Genomic DNA, 16,879 nt, shown 5'->3' on the forward strand with positions numbered 1-16,879 from the left:
CTAACATGCGAATTTTCAACCAGCGTCCGATTCGCACCCATCGCACCACTTCGCCAGGCGCAAACGCACTACGAATACGCTAATTCACTAAATTGCGAAGTTTCGTCCCAGTCGTTGAACACTGGCGACTTTTCACTAGCGTTACTTCGGCTGTGCGAGCATTTCATAGCGAAGATGCGCTAGTGTTCATTTGTGCCTATGGAAAATTCACTAGTGATCTTGCGATTAGGTCAATGTGCATACAGCAGGTAATTTAAAGTTGTATGGACGTCTTTATTATAAATGTTGGTGCAAATGCTTGAAGTTACCACTTTTTCAAATACATGTCCAGGGAACCTTAATAAAGACAAGAGAGTTAATATAATGCCCTACACATGAGCCCACTGTAAAATGAATGTTCCATGTGTAATGAAATGTCTGGAGAAAACGGTTACCCAAAAAAAGTTTGAGTCAGGACTTTTGCAGCCAATCCTGCTTCAAAAAAGGAAAAGTCACCAACGTTTGTGGAACTTTAATGCATTTCCGGCTCACAGGATATGATGTAAATGACATAAGATTGAGCACTTTACTGAATTTGCGGAGTAACGATCTTTCGCCAGAGCGAAAAGTCGCCTGGCTATAGAGTGCGAATGAATGCTAGTGACAGTCCCGTTCACTAGCGAATTGGCGCCTGTTAGTGAATTGGCGATATCCCTGCAGGTGGCAAAGCTGGAGAAAAGTCGCTAGCGTTAGCCACTTCACTCTTTAGTAACTCTGCCCCCAAGTGTTGGGAATCAGTGGCGGAACTACCGGGGGAGCAGGGGGTGCGAGCGGGCCAGGGCCCACACCCCCTCAGGGCCCCCCGGCAGTCTGTGCGCCACATACAAATGCGGCCATAAGGAGGGGGGCGGGGCCCAGCTGCGCGTCACACACCAGGGCCCTCCCCCCTCTAGGATCGCTACTGTTGGGAATGACTCTCTCTCTCTGAGTTTTTTTCACTGGAAAAGTCAAATTTTTAGAGGAAAAAAACCTGAAATGTTTCGAGATTTATTATACCCTGATGCTACAAAAGCCAGAATCCGAATATCCACCATCTCAGACTTGTTGGGTCCTGTATAAATCAATGGGAGAAGCACCTATTTCAATTTGAAGTTATTGGGATCTGCATGGGTTTAGCCTGAAAATCTGACTTTTTCATCCAAAAACTCAGAAAAATCAAGTGATTCGGGAAATAGGCCTGAACAATTCAAGCAATTAGTGAAAAGGCCCGAAAAATTCGAGGGATTCGGGTTTTTGCTCGATTTTATCAAGTTTTTCTGCGATCCGATTACAGAATGTTAATTAATAAATAAGCTAAAATTGGGCATGGTTTTTTTTAATAAAATATGAGATAAATTTGGGTTTTTAGTAAACTTAGTACATTTTCTGTACAGTATCTTGGTCTATGCACATTTAAAGGGGTGGTTCACCTTTCAGTTAACTTTTAGGTTTATGTTATAGAATGACTTTTCAAATGGTCTTCATTTTTTCGTTTTTTATAGTTTTTGAATTATTTTCCTATATTCTTCAGACTCTTTCTAGCTTTTAAATGGGGGTCGCTGACCCCATCTAAAAAAAAAAAAATGCTCTGTAAGGCTACAAATGTATTGTTATTGCTACTTTTTACTACTCATCTTTCTGTTTGTGTCCTTTCCTATTTGTTCCAGTTTTTATTTTTACACTGAACTGTTCCTTTAAAGGAAAAGTTAACTCGGAGTTTGCGGGCGCCATCTTCTTCTCTTCGGAAATCTTCGGAATGGGACCAGCGCGGCAGGCATAAGCAGTTGGAGCAATTTTCTGTTTAGTGACAAATGCGCACGAAAATTGCCGAAGTGCCTGTCTCATGCCGTAGCGGATAAAGATGGCGCCCGTGAATTCTGATCCCTGAATCTGTACCGAGGGGTAAGTAAAACGTTAGGGGCATTTGCCCCTTCAGTGGGGAGAAGGGAGGGGGGTCTATGTAGGGTAGGGGGGTAGGGTTTTTTAACTTTAGGGTTGAATTCTCCTTTAAGGAATCCGAATTGCTGAAAGATAACAGTAACTGTATTCTAAATATTTAAGTCGGGGGCCTTGTTTATCAAAGTCTGAATTTTTCAGAATATTTTAATTAAAAAAGTCGGACCAAACTAGAATCCACGATTGGACCTTATTTATTATTCTAAAATCATGATATAATCAGATCGGGGACAAACACAAACAAATCGAGGGAAAATCCGAATTGTGCGATTTTTTCATGGCTTTTTCCCTCAAAAGGCAGAATTTTCGTGATTTTTGCCAGAAAAGTCCTAAATACTCAAATTTTGGGCTAATTCCAGCACAGACAACAGAAACTTCTAAATAGAATAGAGACCTCTCCCATTGACTTATAAACAACCTCGGTAGGTATGAGACGGCGGATTTTTGGATTCGGATTTTTCCATTTTTTTTTTGTTTCCCCTAAAAATTTGTATTTCCTAGTCATTTTTCAAGTTTCCGGCATTTGGACTTTAATAAATAACCCCCTTAAAAGATGCTTTTGAGTTTCTAGCCAATGAAATGATGAGCTGCTGCTAAGGAACAAATGTTTTGGTTTTTTTGGAGCACTATGATTGTGAAGATACGAGTAGTTTCCCCCCTTTCTTTTTATTACGACAGGTTACATTTCTAGGATATTAAAGAATTATACACTGCGTGCATGTGACGGAGAATATGTTTCACTTAGATGCCCTCACAGGACCACTATCAGCGTCCAGTCATCATTTTATGGCCGAAAGCTGCCCAGCCATCAGATGTGCCCGATACAATACCCACGCTCATTTGAAATGTTTTTTAAGGAGGACGTGTCCTGCTCTTCTGATGCCTCACTTCAGGTATGCGCACTACTTCTACTATTTACATTTATTGCTGGCTGTTAGATATTTAACTTGTGTCTGGGTCTAGTAACCCATAGCAACCAATAAGATATTTGCTTTGCTTATCCTGACACACAATAGGGGTCATATTACATGATAGAAATAACTGGTCCTTGAATATAAAGGAATCAATTGCATTGCTGGTCTCACGGGTTGTAAGATCATCTAGTCTGTTACTATTAGTGATGTGCGGGTCAGGGTTTTCCTGACCCGCCCCCGACCCTGCTGCAGCCCGCGCCCGCCCGCAACCGCGCTTCCGGGGTCCTTTTATAGACCCACCCGCAGATGACGTCACAATGACATCACAAAAGGGGCGGGATGAGCAGACACGATACTAGGAACCCGGAAGTCGGATGCCCGGCATTTAAAGGTGACGGGCGGGGAGAGCTGGAGAAGAGCTCAACCCGCCGCCACCCGCGAGGAGCAGTGCGAGGTCGACTTGAACCTGCCCGACCCGCGAGTCCCGCGGGTATCAGGTCTGCCCTCACATCACTAGTTACTATAATTAAAAGAACAAACATAACCCATAACAGCAAGTCTGATATTTCCTTTCAAACAGCTGACCTGTAAATATCTGCTGATTGGTTGCTAGTAATAAAGGTACTTTGTATAGGGGGTTAAGAGTGTTTACATTTCTCTATGGATAAATGAAGTTTTATTTGCATAGAGTCCACCCTTAATTCCAGAACAACGTCAACCAACCCCATGTTGTGAGGATAATAATGATCTACTCCTGGACATTTCGAGACCCTATTTCCTGTTACCATTTAGACTGAAGAGGTGTGGTTCACCAAATTAACTGTTGGCCAGTTCTAAGCAACTTTTCAATTGGTATTCATTATTTTTTTTATAGGTTTTTAATTATTTGCCTTCTTCGTCTGCCTCTTTCCAGCTTTGAAATAGGGGTCATTGACCCCATCTAAAAACAAATGTTCTACACATGTATTGTTATTGCTACTTTTTATTACTCATCTTTCTATTCAGTCCTCTCCTATTCATATTCCAGTCTCTTATTCAAATCAGTGCATGGTTACTAGGGTAATTTGGACCATAGTAACCAGATTGCTGAAACTGAAAACTGGAGAGCTCCTGAATAAAAAATGAAATAACTCAAAGAACACAAATGATAAAAAATTAAAACCAACTGCAAATTATTTGGAATATCACTCTCTACAGCATACTAAAATTTAACTCAATGCTGAACGACCCCTTTTAAGGCTTAAACCAATCCTGGATCTTTATATTTATCTTATCGAGGGGCTTCCTTTCCTAGCAGATGTATTAGAGCTCACTCAAATAACTGATTCCAGTACAAACAAAATCTAACAAAATAACTGACTTTGGCACAAATCCTGCATGTAGAGAGACATGATGTCTGGTGAGTTTAATAGAGTGAGCTCTAATACATCTTCTAGGCTAAAAGAGCCCCCTTATAAGATATATTGGATCTAACTGTCAATGATTATCTGACACCCAACTGCTGCATGAAGACAGAATGAAGAGAAACAGATGCAAACTGGAGAGCTGCTGAATTAAAAAACTAAATAACTCAAAGAACACAAACAAGGTTGCAACCTTTTCTGAAAAAAAAAATACCGGCCTTCCGATATATTTATCTTTTTTCCCTATTCATAACATTGGGATCAACCATCATTTTTACCGGCTAGGCCAGTAAAATACCAGGTGGCAACCCTAAACAAATGATAAAAAATTAAAACCTGCTGCAAATTGTCTTGTAATATCACTCTCTACATCATAATAAAATTGAACTCAAAGCTGAACGACCCCTTTAAGGCTTAAACCAATCCTGGATCTTTATCATCCTTATATAACAGAATTAATTCATATATTTTTGTGTTTTTCCTAACAGCACATTTTTTTTATTCGATTATAACCTCTCCCCAGAGACGTATGGGACAATTTAAAGGACCAATATGTAGGGATGCACCGAATCCACTATTTTGGATTCGGCCGAACCCCCGAATCCTTTGCAAAAGATTCGGCCGAATACCGAACCGAATCTGAACCCTAATTTGCAAATGCAAATGGAGAAGGGGAAAACATTTTTTACTTCCTTGTTTTGTGACAAAAAGTCACGCGATTTCCCTGCCCACCCCAATTAGGATTCGGATTTGGTTCGGTCGGGCAGAAGGATTTGGCCGAATCTGAATCCTGCTGAAAAAGACCGAATCCTGGCCGAATCCTGGCCAAATCCTGGATTCGGTGCATCCCTTCCAATAAGATGAAGACAAAAAAAAATTGTCAAACAAGCAACGATTTATTTTTTGTCCATATAAAAATGTTTCCTTTGAGATGCTTCTCAGTGACACCAAATACTGTCACTATGCTTCAGTCTTAATAACCATTTCATATGAACTCAGAGACTGGTCACAGCAAGAAAATAGATTCAGGTAGCCTCTGTCAGAGAAGGAAAGGTCAACCATCCAGCCATTCCTTGTTTAAGTGACAGGTGGAAAGAAGTCTGAATAGGCAGCAATTCAACCTGATGAAATGTTAGGATTTGCCGTGGCATGCAGGCTGTCAGCCATGCTTAGTACACTGGAACTCAAGGGCTATTTGCTGTGGTTTCCATCCTACTTCTGTGTTGACAGATTTCATTGCGTTTGAGTTTGTCTTTTATAGACAGAAGTGAAGCCAGAACACTGGTGTTGATAGTCTGCAAACAAAGGCAGGTAGGTAGGCAAATGCACTTGATCCAGTGCCAACAAAAGAACTTTTTTTGTTTTACATCTTTTTATTTCCAGTTTCTAAATATTTTTAAACTCTGAATGCAAAAATCACGAAAATAAAATCGGACTTTTAAAAAAATCACAAATTTTTCGGAATTTATTAAACCCCGAGGATGGAAAAGTCAAAATCATAAAATCTGGCATCTCAGAACTGTCAAGGTTGCATATAAGTCAATAGGAGAAGTCTCAATGATTTTTTGATGTGCGTTGGGTATCGTGCAATACCCCAAAGTTTTCGGGAAAAAATCTGAGTTTTTGGGTGAAAAATTTAAAAAAATCCTGAAAATTGGATGAAAAATCCAGAAAAATGTGAAAATTTTTGCTGTTTTTTTTCCAGCAAAAAAAATGTAATAATAAATAAGCGTAAAAAACCCGAGTGGATTTGACCCAAATTTGTAGCAGAAAATATTGAGATCGCCGCATGTGATTAGTGCTGGCTTTTTTCATTTTAGCCAGCGCAGAGTGAGGGAAGGCGTTCGGGGAGATTGGTCGCCTCAAAGACAAGGCGATTAGTCGCCAGGCGACTAAATCTCCCCGAAACGCCCAGTGTGACCTTACCCTTAGAGTGTTCAGCATTTGTAGTAAATAAAAGCAACACATCAAAGGATGTTTACTATTACAGGTATGGGATCCACTATCCGGAAACCCTTTATCTGGAATGGCCATCTCCTATAGGGGTATATTTATCAAAAAGTGCAGTTAGAGATCGCCACAGTCCTCTAGAGTGAAATTCCGCCACTCTCCATTCATTTCTATGGGATTTTGAAAGCCGTATTTATCAAAGGATGAACTTTCACTTTCACCCATTAATAAATACTCTTTTAAAAATCCTATAGAAATGAATGGAGAGTGGTGGAATTTCACTCGAGGTCTGTGGTGACCTCTAAATTCACTCTTTTTATAAAAATACCCCATTTTATCCAAATAATCCAAATTTTTGAAAATTATTTCCTTTTTCTCTGTAATAATAAAACAGTAGCTTGTACTTGATCCCAACTAAGATATAATTAATCCTTATTGGAGGCAAAACCAGCCTATTGGGTTTATTTAATGATTTTTTAGTAGACTTAAGGTATAAAGATGCAAATTATGGAAATATCCATTATCCTGAATACCCCAGGTCCCAAGTATTCTGGATAACAGGTCCTATACCTGTACTATTAGGGGGTTATTTATCAAAGGTTGAATGTTAACGGTTTGTATTCCTTGAATGAACTCATAACGCAAATGGTTTCTTATTAAAGAAAAAACTTGAATATAAAAAAAACTCGAATGACATACTTCAAGTTGCTAAACCTGAAAACTCGAATTGATGGAGTTTTCAGCGGGAAAATTTTGAAATCATTCAAGTTTTCCGCCAAAACCCTCCAAAACAAAAACTTGAATAGCATGCAGGCTGTTAACATTTTCAAATAGTTCAAGGGACCTTTGCCATTGACTTCTACATGACTTTGACAGGTTTTAGATGGTCTATTTTTGGATTCAAGATATTTCTAGGTCGGGATATAATAAATCTATATATCTTATTGGGGGCTTCCTTTCTTAGTAGATGGTTTAGAGCTCACTCAAATAACTGATTCCAGTACAAACAAAATCTAACAGAATAACTGCTTTTTGCACAAATCCTGCATGTAGAGAGACATGATGTCTGGTGAGTTTAATAGAGTGACCTCTAATACATCTTCTAGGCAAAATATCTGACACCCAACTGCTGAATGAAGAGAGAATGAAGAGAAACAGATGCTGAGAGAGGAATAGTGAAGATAAACTTGATTATTTCCAAAACGATACAGAATATTTAATTGATTGTATTAAGAAAGTTTCTTATTTTAGTGTGATGAAGCTTATATTGAATTTTAATTTTGTGATAGTTCCCCTTTAATAAATCTGCCCCTTAATGTGCAAATAAGGGCATATTACTCCTTCTAGGTGGCTCAGCTCGTTGCTAATATCCACCTAAACGATTGGAAAATAATACATTTAAATAAGCAGTTCTAGATGGACTACACTACTCATGGGTAAAGATGCGCAATCTAGCAATGTCTTTAGTGAAGAGTGTCTATAATTTATACTAAGGGGCCGATTCACTAACTTCGAGTGAAGGATTCGAAGTAAAAAAACTTAGAATTTTTGTGCTCCTCGACTATCGAATTGGTGTAAATTCGCCTGAGTAGAATGATTCGAATAGATCGAGCGCAAAAACGCTGCGACTATTCGCCATTCGATAGTCGAAGTACTGGATCGAGCGCAAAAATGCTGCGACTATTCGCCCATTCGATAGTCGAAGTACTGTCTCTTTTAAAAATACTTCGACTGCCTACTTCGCCACCTAAAACCTACCGAATTACCCCCGAAACGTTGTATTGTTGGATTGACATTAAACACGGGAGCAATCACTTGAGCATGTTACGTGTGCTGGAGTTACTTTGTATGCATTAACTGTGGAGGGGCCGTCCTCCTATACCCCAGGCACCGTACTTAATCGTTTGGAGAGGCCAGGTGTGCGTGTGCAAATTTTTGCCTAATCGTGAATTGAATCTGTCCCAAACAGAGATGTAATGAAGGTCCTCCCACCAATTCAGATTCTACAAATAGTTTTTTGAATGGTCTTGGGGAAGCTTGGGGCTGCCTAACTTCAACTATCTACCTGATCGTTTTTTCCTAAACCTTCTGACCCTGCTCTATGGCATCTTACAACAGTCCCTCTGGCATTTGCCAGACCCCATAGATTGCTAAACAACTTATGAGTTAATTACACAGTCAAGTAAAATCTGGGGGAAACACCGCAAGCTCCTCATAATCGCCATTCAGAATTGTTGATTGTGAAATCTCGTTTCCTCCAGACTCCTCCAAACTGAATTTTTTTTCACCTTCCTATGGAAGAAAAGTTGAGTAGACATTAGTGATGGGTGAATTTGTCCCATTTTGCCAAAAAATTTGCAATTTCCAGCAAAATTAACAAAACGGCAAAACAATTTGCGAAACGCAAAATTTTGACACCCGTGTCAGTTCTGACGCTCGCGTCAATATTGTATAATATTGAATAATGTTGGTGTGTGACGGTTTTGGCGCGAGTGACTTTTCCGACGCACGTCCAAAATTTTTTGATGCCATCAAATTTTCTCAAAAGTTTTGCTCATTTATTAGCCGGAGGCAAAATGTGGAAATTCACCGCAAATTCGCACCTGCCGAATGTATTCGACCCATCACTAGTAGACATCTTTATATTAGTGTTGTGTAGTGTATATTAGTATTAATCAATCCTGTATGGATCATTCCTGTGCCACTTTTCGGAGACAAACGAATCCACTTTTTACACGTCTGTTTTTGGAAATGTTGTGTATTTTGTTTTCTTTATACTTCCCTGTATGTAATTGATTAAAGGTTTTTATATTCAATGCAATTGTTGAATAAATAATTAAATAAATAATAATATAATATTTATGCCAACAATCATATTAAACAGATTATCTCAACAGACTCCTATACAAGACCATGAGTGGAACCCCACACTCTGATAGTGTGAATGGCCTTGGGTTATCTGAAAACTAAACTATTATTCTTTTTATATTTGATCAACCTATAAATTTGAATTTTGTGTAATCTATCTGATTTGACCATGAAATATTATAAATAATTGACTTATTCTAAAAACGATATGTTAAGAACTTCCTTTTGAAATTCTGAGGTTGCGTTTTTTAATTTTAAATATCCACTGACCTTTCTCTAAACCTCTATGGAAAAAACAGTAACACCAAGGGGCACATTTACTAAGCTCGAGTGGAGGATTCGAATGAAAAAAACTTTGAATTTCATAGTATGTTTTTTTGGGTACTTCGACCATCGAATAGGCTACTACGACCTTCAACTTCGACTTCGATTCGAACGATTCAAACTAAAAATCGTTCGACTATTCGACCATTCGATAGTCGAAGTACTGTCTCTTTAAAAAAAAACTTTGACTACATACTTCTGCAGTTTAAACCTACCGAGGTACATTGTTAGCCTAGACCTTCCCCATCACTTTTCTAACCTTTTTTTTGATCGAAGAAAAATCCTTTGATCAATCGCTTAAAATCAAACGATTTTTACTTCGATTTGCGCTAAATCCTTCGAATTCGGTATTCGAATTCGAGGGTTTATTAACCCTCGATATTCGACCCTTGATAAAAATGGTTTCATCAAGAGTCGAATATCGAGGGTTAATTAACCCTCGATATTCGACTGGGAACTAAAATCGTTCGACTTCGAATTTCGAAGTCGAACGATTTAGCGCTAATCCTGCGTTCGATCGATCGAAGGATTTTTCATTCGATCGAACGATTAAATCGTTCGAATCGAACGATTCGAACGATTTTAATACAACGATCGAAGGAAAATCCTTCGATCAAAAAAACTTAGGAAAGCCTATGGGGACCTTCCCCATAGGCTAACATTGACTTCGGTAGCTTTTAGCTGCCGAAGTAGGGGGTCGAAGTTTTTTTTAAAGGGAAAGTACTTCGACTATTGAACGATTTGAATCCAACGATCGAAGGAAAATCCTTCGATCAAAAAAAGGTTAGCAAACCTATGGGGACCTTCCCCATAGGCTAACATTGACTTCGGTAGGTTTTATCTGCCGAAGTAGGGGGTCGAAGTTTTTTTTAAAGGGAAAGTACTTCGACTATCGAATGGTCGAATAGTCGAACGATTTTTCGTTCGATTCGTTCGAATTCGAACGAATTTAACCAATTCGATGGTCGAAGTACCCAAAAAATACTTCGAAATTCGAATTTTTTTCATTCGAATCCTTCACTCGAGCTTAGTGAATCGGCCCCTTAAAATCTTATGTTTCCCTGCACTTGTACAAGTTGGCATTTGCAGCAGAATCTCCAGTACAGGTTTGTGATCCATTATCCGGTAACCCTTTATCCAGAAAGCTCTAAATTACAAGAAGGCTGTTTCCCATAGACTTCATTTTAATGAAATAATTACAATTTTTGAAAATGAATTCCCTTTTCGCTGTAATAATAAAACAGTACCTTACATTTCATTCAATTGTAATTAATTCTTATTGGAGGCAAAACCATATTGGCTTTATTTCATGTTTAAATAATTTTTTTGTAGACTTAAGGTGTGGCAATATGAATTACTGAAATACCCCTTATCCAGAAAACCCCAGGTCGCAAGTATTCTGGAGAACAGGTCCCATACCTGTATCACTTATATTATAGGGCCATTTTTTGACTATGGAGGCTGCTGTGCAGATGGTTCATTCATATCCTCCAGTCTCTCTTGACATTCTGTATTTGTTGACTAAATAAAGCTCCACCCCAGTCTATTGTGTTCAAAGGACCTTTTCTTAATTCATATTTATGTTTTGTGTTAGAAAGCCCTGTAAAAAGAAAGTACAAATATTTTCAAATAAAAGTAAACAAATGCAGATCTTTGGGTGTGGTTATTTGTATTTATACGTTAGGTTCTACACCTTTTCTATGCAGTGTACAATACGTACGATAAGTACCAGGGAAACTGCGTTTAACTAAATGCATGGGAGCAAATATCCCTGAAATAAATACATTTTAAATATATTTTGGGAGAATTTATCAAATCAGCCTTATTTTTTGCATTGTAAGACAAAGGTAGCATATAGCATTTTTACTAGTAGAATATTCTATATTTAGTTATTTGCACAATGGGAACGTTTTCAGTTATTAGAAACAATCTTGATCTATATTTCAGTTAATTAATACACATGACACAAGACTTTTTGAATATGAGCCCTGTTTATTGTCTTAATAAATTGTCTTAATAAATGCAATGCTCCTTTAAAAAAAAAAATAAACACAAAATACAATATATTATCCTGTGTCATATTTACTGAACTCTGCACTCAGAGTTAACTTTTAGTACAAATGTCTTTTTACATGAGGGAATGTAACATTTTAAGCATTTCTTAAAATCAATAAAAGCTACAATAAGTCATAACATATTGCATGTAGTGCTTAATATGTATATTCAATATTAGACTTTGACTGTTGCCTTTATTGAAAAAAGACCAGGTAGCACACCTGCTTGTATATAAGAGGATTTAAGTTGTAGCAGTTCCCAACCATTTCTTTTTGCAATCTGAAAGGAAAGAGCACAAACTCGGTTTTTCCCCACTTATACATCTACTGCTTGATTTTGCAAGTTCTTACGGAAGTAGCCTACTTCATTCAAACTTCTCTGCTCCTTAATACTGATTCTTTATAGGTCCAGCCCATCCCATGGACCCGAAACTGATCGCAGTACATGTATTATCAGTAAGAAACTGCAGACATACTCACACACTGGGTGTAGTCAGCTCCTACTCGTGCCTTCCACTTGGGCAGATTCTGCTGTACTCGCCAAACCACATTGTGGAGCAGATGAGATTTAGGTGATATCGATTTCAGATCCCAGACTTAGTGAAGTGTTTTCTGTCAGTAGCATAATAACTGTGTTGCTGGAGTCTGGATGCATTTCTGTGTTGTCCACATACATAAATTCTATATCATCTGTGTTTTCAATCACTATGACTTGCTCCTGTTCTTGTATTATGACTTGCAACTCATGGTTGTCATCAAGGATGATGATGTCTAGATCAGCCTCTATCACCAGGCCATTAACGCTGGCTTTAGCAGTCCAGGGTAAATGAAGAAACTCCAGGACAGTATCAGGAGGGCTTCTAGAAGAGGGTTTCTGGGAAAGCAGCTTGAAAAACATAGCCATTGCCTCCTGTGTGAACCTATTCCATAAAATAGGTGCCGGAACATAATTTCTATTATTCTGCCAATGGACAAACATTTGGTACTTCTGGTTATGCCCAACAGCTTCTTCCCATGGGAAATATCCAGTCAGTGCCACAAATAGAAGAATTCCAAAAGACCAGATGTCCATACTTTGATCCAAGACAAGTAGTTGATTAGGCTTGAGGTTGCAAAGTTCTGGTGGCATATATGGAATTATATGCGACATTGAAGGGACTAGTGAGCCCACACTCTGCGTGAAACCAAAGTCACAAAGTTTAATGTGGTAACATTCCTTATCCATCAGTAACACATTATCAGGCTTCAGGTCTCTGTGCACCAGTCTTCGGCCATGCATGAAGTCCAGTGCTGCCGTGATTTGCACTGCACAACGTTTCACCACCTCTTCTGGAATGCCAACCTGTCAATGAGATTAGTTACATAGTTAGTTAGTTACATAGTTAAATTGGGTTGAAAAAACACAAAGTCCATCAAGTTCAACCCCTCCAAATGAAAACCCAGCATCCATACACATACCCCTCCCTACTTTTAATTCAATTCTATATACCCATATCTATACTAACTATAGAGTTTAGTATCACAATAGCCTTTGATATTATGTCTGTCCAAAAAATCATCCAAGCCATTCTTATAGTCATTAACTGAATCAGCATCACAACATCACCCGGCAGTGCATTCCACAACCTCACTGTCCTGACTGGGAAGAATCCCCTACGTTGCTTCAAATGAAAGTTCTTTTCTTCTAGTCTAAAGGGGAGGCCTCTGGTACGGTGATCCACTTTATGGGTAAAAAGGTCCCCTGCTATTTGTCTATAATGTCCTCTAATGTACTTGTAAAGTGTAATCATGTCCCCTCACAAGCACCTTTTTCCAGAGAAAACAACCCCAACCTTGACAGTCTCCCCTCATAATTTAAGTCTTCCGTCCCTCTAACCAGTTTAGTTGCACTTAGTCTCTGCACTCTCTCCAGCTCATTTATATCCCTCTTAAGGACTGGAGTCCAAAACTGCCCCCATACTCCAGATGAGGCCTCACCAGGGACCTATAAAGAGGCATAATTATGTTTTCATCCCTTGAGTTAATGCCCTTTTTTTATACAAGACAGAACTTTATTTGCTTTAGTAGCCACAGAATGACTTTGCCCAGAATTAGACAACTTGTTATCTACAAAGACCCCTAGATCCTTCTCATTTAAGGAAACTCCCAACACACTGCCATTTAGTGTATAACTTGCATTTATATTATTTTTGCCAAAGTGCATAACCTGCATTTATCAACATTGAACCTCATTTTCCAGTTTGCTGCCCAGTTTTCCAGTTTAGACATTTTAGATATGAATTAGAGAATTAGAGATACAAGTACATAAATATTTTTGGACTGCGCATGACTAAAAAAAGGAGTATTGCAGGTGAATATTAGCAAACATTTGAGATATAGGCCGTTGGTTTTAGAATTATCCTTTTAGAATAAATCAGTGAATGTTTTATAACAGTGCTGGTTTGGTGCACTTTTTGCTGTAAAAAATGTAAAACACAGCATATTTGTGGGCCTTAAATCATTAAATTATGCTATATCCACCACATTCATGAGGATACATAGCTGCGTGTTTCTACCCATAGCTGTGCCAATCTTACCTCTGTCTTAATGATGGAGTGAAGTGTCCCAGCCGGTGCCAGCTCTTGTGTGAAAATGAAGTAATCCACAGTCTCAATGTAGGTAGGATAGGTCTTTATTATTCCTGGATAGTCTGAGAGGGCGATTGAAATGTTTAACTCATGGATGAAGGCTGCCTGACGGGTTCTGTCTTTCCTCACAAACTTCAGGGCAACAGAATGGCCTATGTAAAAAGACAAAAACTGTTATAATGTATGGAAGAAAAAGGGTTCTTTGAGACCAGTAGACATCTATTCACTAACTCCTTGTCTACACCGGATGTTATCCCTCCATAGTAGTGTCAAAGCCATTGCTTTGTAGAAATGAAATTCACACTTCTGCTCAAGAGTATCCTTTTTATCAGCTTTAAGCAGAATGTAGCTTAATTGAAATAGCACCCTAATTATAAAGTGTGATTTTAGTTTCGCATGATTGGGTCTAGTCTACTTAGGATGTTTGTTGATTAAAAACAGCCACTTCACATTCACTTTATTTGAGGGCCAAAGACAGCTTGCTGAAATCCATCGAACATGTTGGAGCCAACACAAGGGTTCCAGAAGCAATTGAAGAAGAATGGAACATTCATTTTAGGGTGAGCTCATGTTTAGGGCATTAAATGATCTCTTTTGTCTTTATTAAGGTTCCTTGGACATTTGTAATAAAAAGTGGCCACTTCAAGCATTTGCTTCAACATCTCATCATCATCCTATTCAAACTGACCTAAGCGTAAGATTACTAGCGACTTTTTGCTAGATATAAACGAATGCTAGTGAATCTTCACTATGAAATGCTCGCACTAAAGAAGTATCGCTAGAGAAAAGTCGCCAGCGTTCGGCGCCCAGGACGCAACTTGCATTTTAGTGAATTAGCACAGTGTTAACGAATTTGCGCCTGGTGAAGTGGTGCGAATCGGTCGATGGCGACAATTCGCCCTTTAGTAAATCTGCCCCTATTTCTGGGACACTTGAAAATAAGCAGTGAGGTCAATGTTTCACGTGGTGACAAAGCACCCGATAATACGTGAATGTAAATCGCCCTGGTTACAAGGCACCATTTGTAGAATAACCTTGGCATTGTGTTTTTCATTCCATAGAACGAGAAGTGGTTTTCATTCACAAAGTGAATTTTGATGTTTGTTGTTCAACAGGGCTACACTTCTATGTAATGTGCTATATGATGTAGTTGAATGTGCAACTGTGTAGTAGTAGCAGCAGCTTAATGGTACCCATACCTGAAATTAGTTCTCGAGCCAGCAGGACATGACTAAAGGTGCCTTGGCCCAGCTTCTTGATAACATGGTAATGGTCTCCAATCTGTGATGTTCTGTCCATTGCAGTGATTGTCTTTGATCTGGAAATATAAATACTTATTTTAATATATCACCAAAATTGTAAGGACCTAGATAGCAATGATAGTTAACATATAAATTTTAATACTTAAAGGGGTAACTCCTCAAACTACATCATCCAGACTCCCAAGAAAATGTCCCATTTTGCTCTACCTTTGTGCCAAATGCAGAATAGTTTGAATTGGCCATGTTTGGAGGAAACAGTGGAGTCTGTCTGATAAGGACGGAAAAGGGTAAATCTGTGGTTCAATGTTGTTGGGTGGGAGGTCTCATTCCCTTATAAATATGAGAATATTGACAATGTTATCCCATAACACTATTTTTCTGAAAGCAACAGGAGCAAAACAAGTTAATGGAACCCAATCTACTGCACATCACAGCATTACATTACATGCCTCTGAATCTATACTGGATAAATGGTGAGGATAAAAGAATGGCACATTAGTCTTATAAAAACTGCTTGTACAAACATGAGTGGAGTATAACATAACTTAGAAGACTAAATACCCATCCACTATTTTAGCTGCGATTCTACTTTTATACTTTGCAACGCCATGTTTCAGTGTTTCAGACATTCTGATTTTATATTTTACAAGTAGACAAAGAAATCATAATTTTAAACAAAAGTGTTCTTTTAACATACACTTTAAAAAGTAGTATGCACAACAGGAAATACTATTCTGTCGCATATTGTAAATGACCCATAAAGTTTTCTTCATTTCTCTATACCAAGCCAACACTCAAAATGATTAGATGGGGTATGTTCTTACCTGAAAAGAGCTTCACGCTGAACACTTGGAAACAGCTTCTCCAAACGGATGACCAAAATGACTTGTTTTCTTTCTTGTCTTGTGTCTAAGAGCTGGAGTTTCCACAACCCACTCTTGATGAAGTTCTCTCTTGAGTTTCAGAATTCAGTCTGAAGCAGACAAGCTCCAAAATTTTAAATGGAGATACATTTTGGGAGGAGTCGGTTCTCGTTGCTGACATGTCCACAGAACACATTTAAAATGCAGATGAACTTGTCACCTAGGATGTGGCCCATTCCAAAGGAACCATTGTGATTGGAATAGGTGTTTGAGTCAGGAGTGAAGAGCAGGTGATTGCACATTAGCATTGATGGAACATACCCTTGTGCCTTAAGGATGCTAATTAGTATCATGGGGTTGGAACTACTCCGAGAACACTACTTTTTTTGTTTCCTAGGACCCAAGTGTAAAGTTTTTATTTTCTTATCAAAATATTTGTGTATATAATGGTCAAATTCCAATTGCCTTTAATACATTGTCAAATACCTTGCATTTTGCCCATTTAATTCATAGTTTTGCCCAAAAATTTAACATATTTTACAAAATACAATGAAATATATGCAAATAGTATTTGGACAGCGTTACATTTTTTAACTAGCTACAATTTAATTTTATAGGGCTACTATGAGCATTATTGCAA

General features: G+C 38.4%; 2 protein-coding genes across 5 annotated transcripts in view; one reads left to right on the forward strand and one right to left on the reverse strand.

The window, feature by feature from the left end:
- eva1a.L (eva-1 homolog A L homeolog) overlaps positions 1-16,879 on the forward strand; it is a 207,474-nt gene that overhangs the window by 60,820 nt on the left and 129,775 nt on the right. Inside the window, exon 2 of one of the 2 annotated variants that reach the window (XM_018264056.2) lies at positions 2,653-2,867. In XM_018264056.2, coding sequence (XP_018119545.1) covers positions 2,653-2,867 — 215 coding nt within the window. The remainder of the gene's footprint in view (positions 1-2,652; positions 2,868-16,879) is intronic. The other variant, XM_041563581.1, reaches the window with a different exon arrangement.
- On the reverse strand, positions 8,063-16,366 carry sbk1l.L (SH3 domain binding kinase 1 like L homeolog). 3 transcript variants are annotated; one of them, XR_005961119.1, is made up of 5 exons: positions 16,201-16,364; positions 15,314-15,432; positions 14,064-14,266; positions 11,968-12,829; positions 8,063-8,533 (listed from the first exon to the last, which is right to left on the reverse strand). XR_005961119.1 is itself a non-coding variant. In XM_041562057.1 (4 exons), exons 2-4 carry the CDS (start codon positions 15,411-15,413, stop codon positions 12,056-12,058), a joined length of 987 nt encoding a protein of 328 aa, XP_041417991.1. In that variant the 5' UTR covers positions 15,414-15,432; positions 16,201-16,366; the 3' UTR covers positions 11,406-12,055.

The sequence above is a fragment of the Xenopus laevis genome, chromosome 5L (assembly GCF_017654675.1).
Source record: "Xenopus laevis strain J_2021 chromosome 5L, Xenopus_laevis_v10.1, whole genome shotgun sequence".
NCBI classification, from domain to species: Eukaryota; Metazoa; Chordata; class Amphibia; order Anura; family Pipidae; genus Xenopus; species Xenopus laevis.

Coding starts and splice junctions, on each gene's coding strand:
- sbk1l.L (XM_041562057.1), bottom strand. CDS start 15,413: ATGGACAGAACATCACAGATTGGAGACCATTACCATGTTATCAAGAAG. Junction 14,177..15,313: donor GGCTCGAGAACTAATTTCAG/GTATGGGTACCA, acceptor TCGCCCTCTCAG/ACTATCCAGGAATAATAAAG. Junction 12,830..14,063: donor ACTCCATCATTAAGACAGAG/GTAAGATTGGCA, acceptor TCTCATTGACAG/GTTGGCATTCCAGAAGAGGT.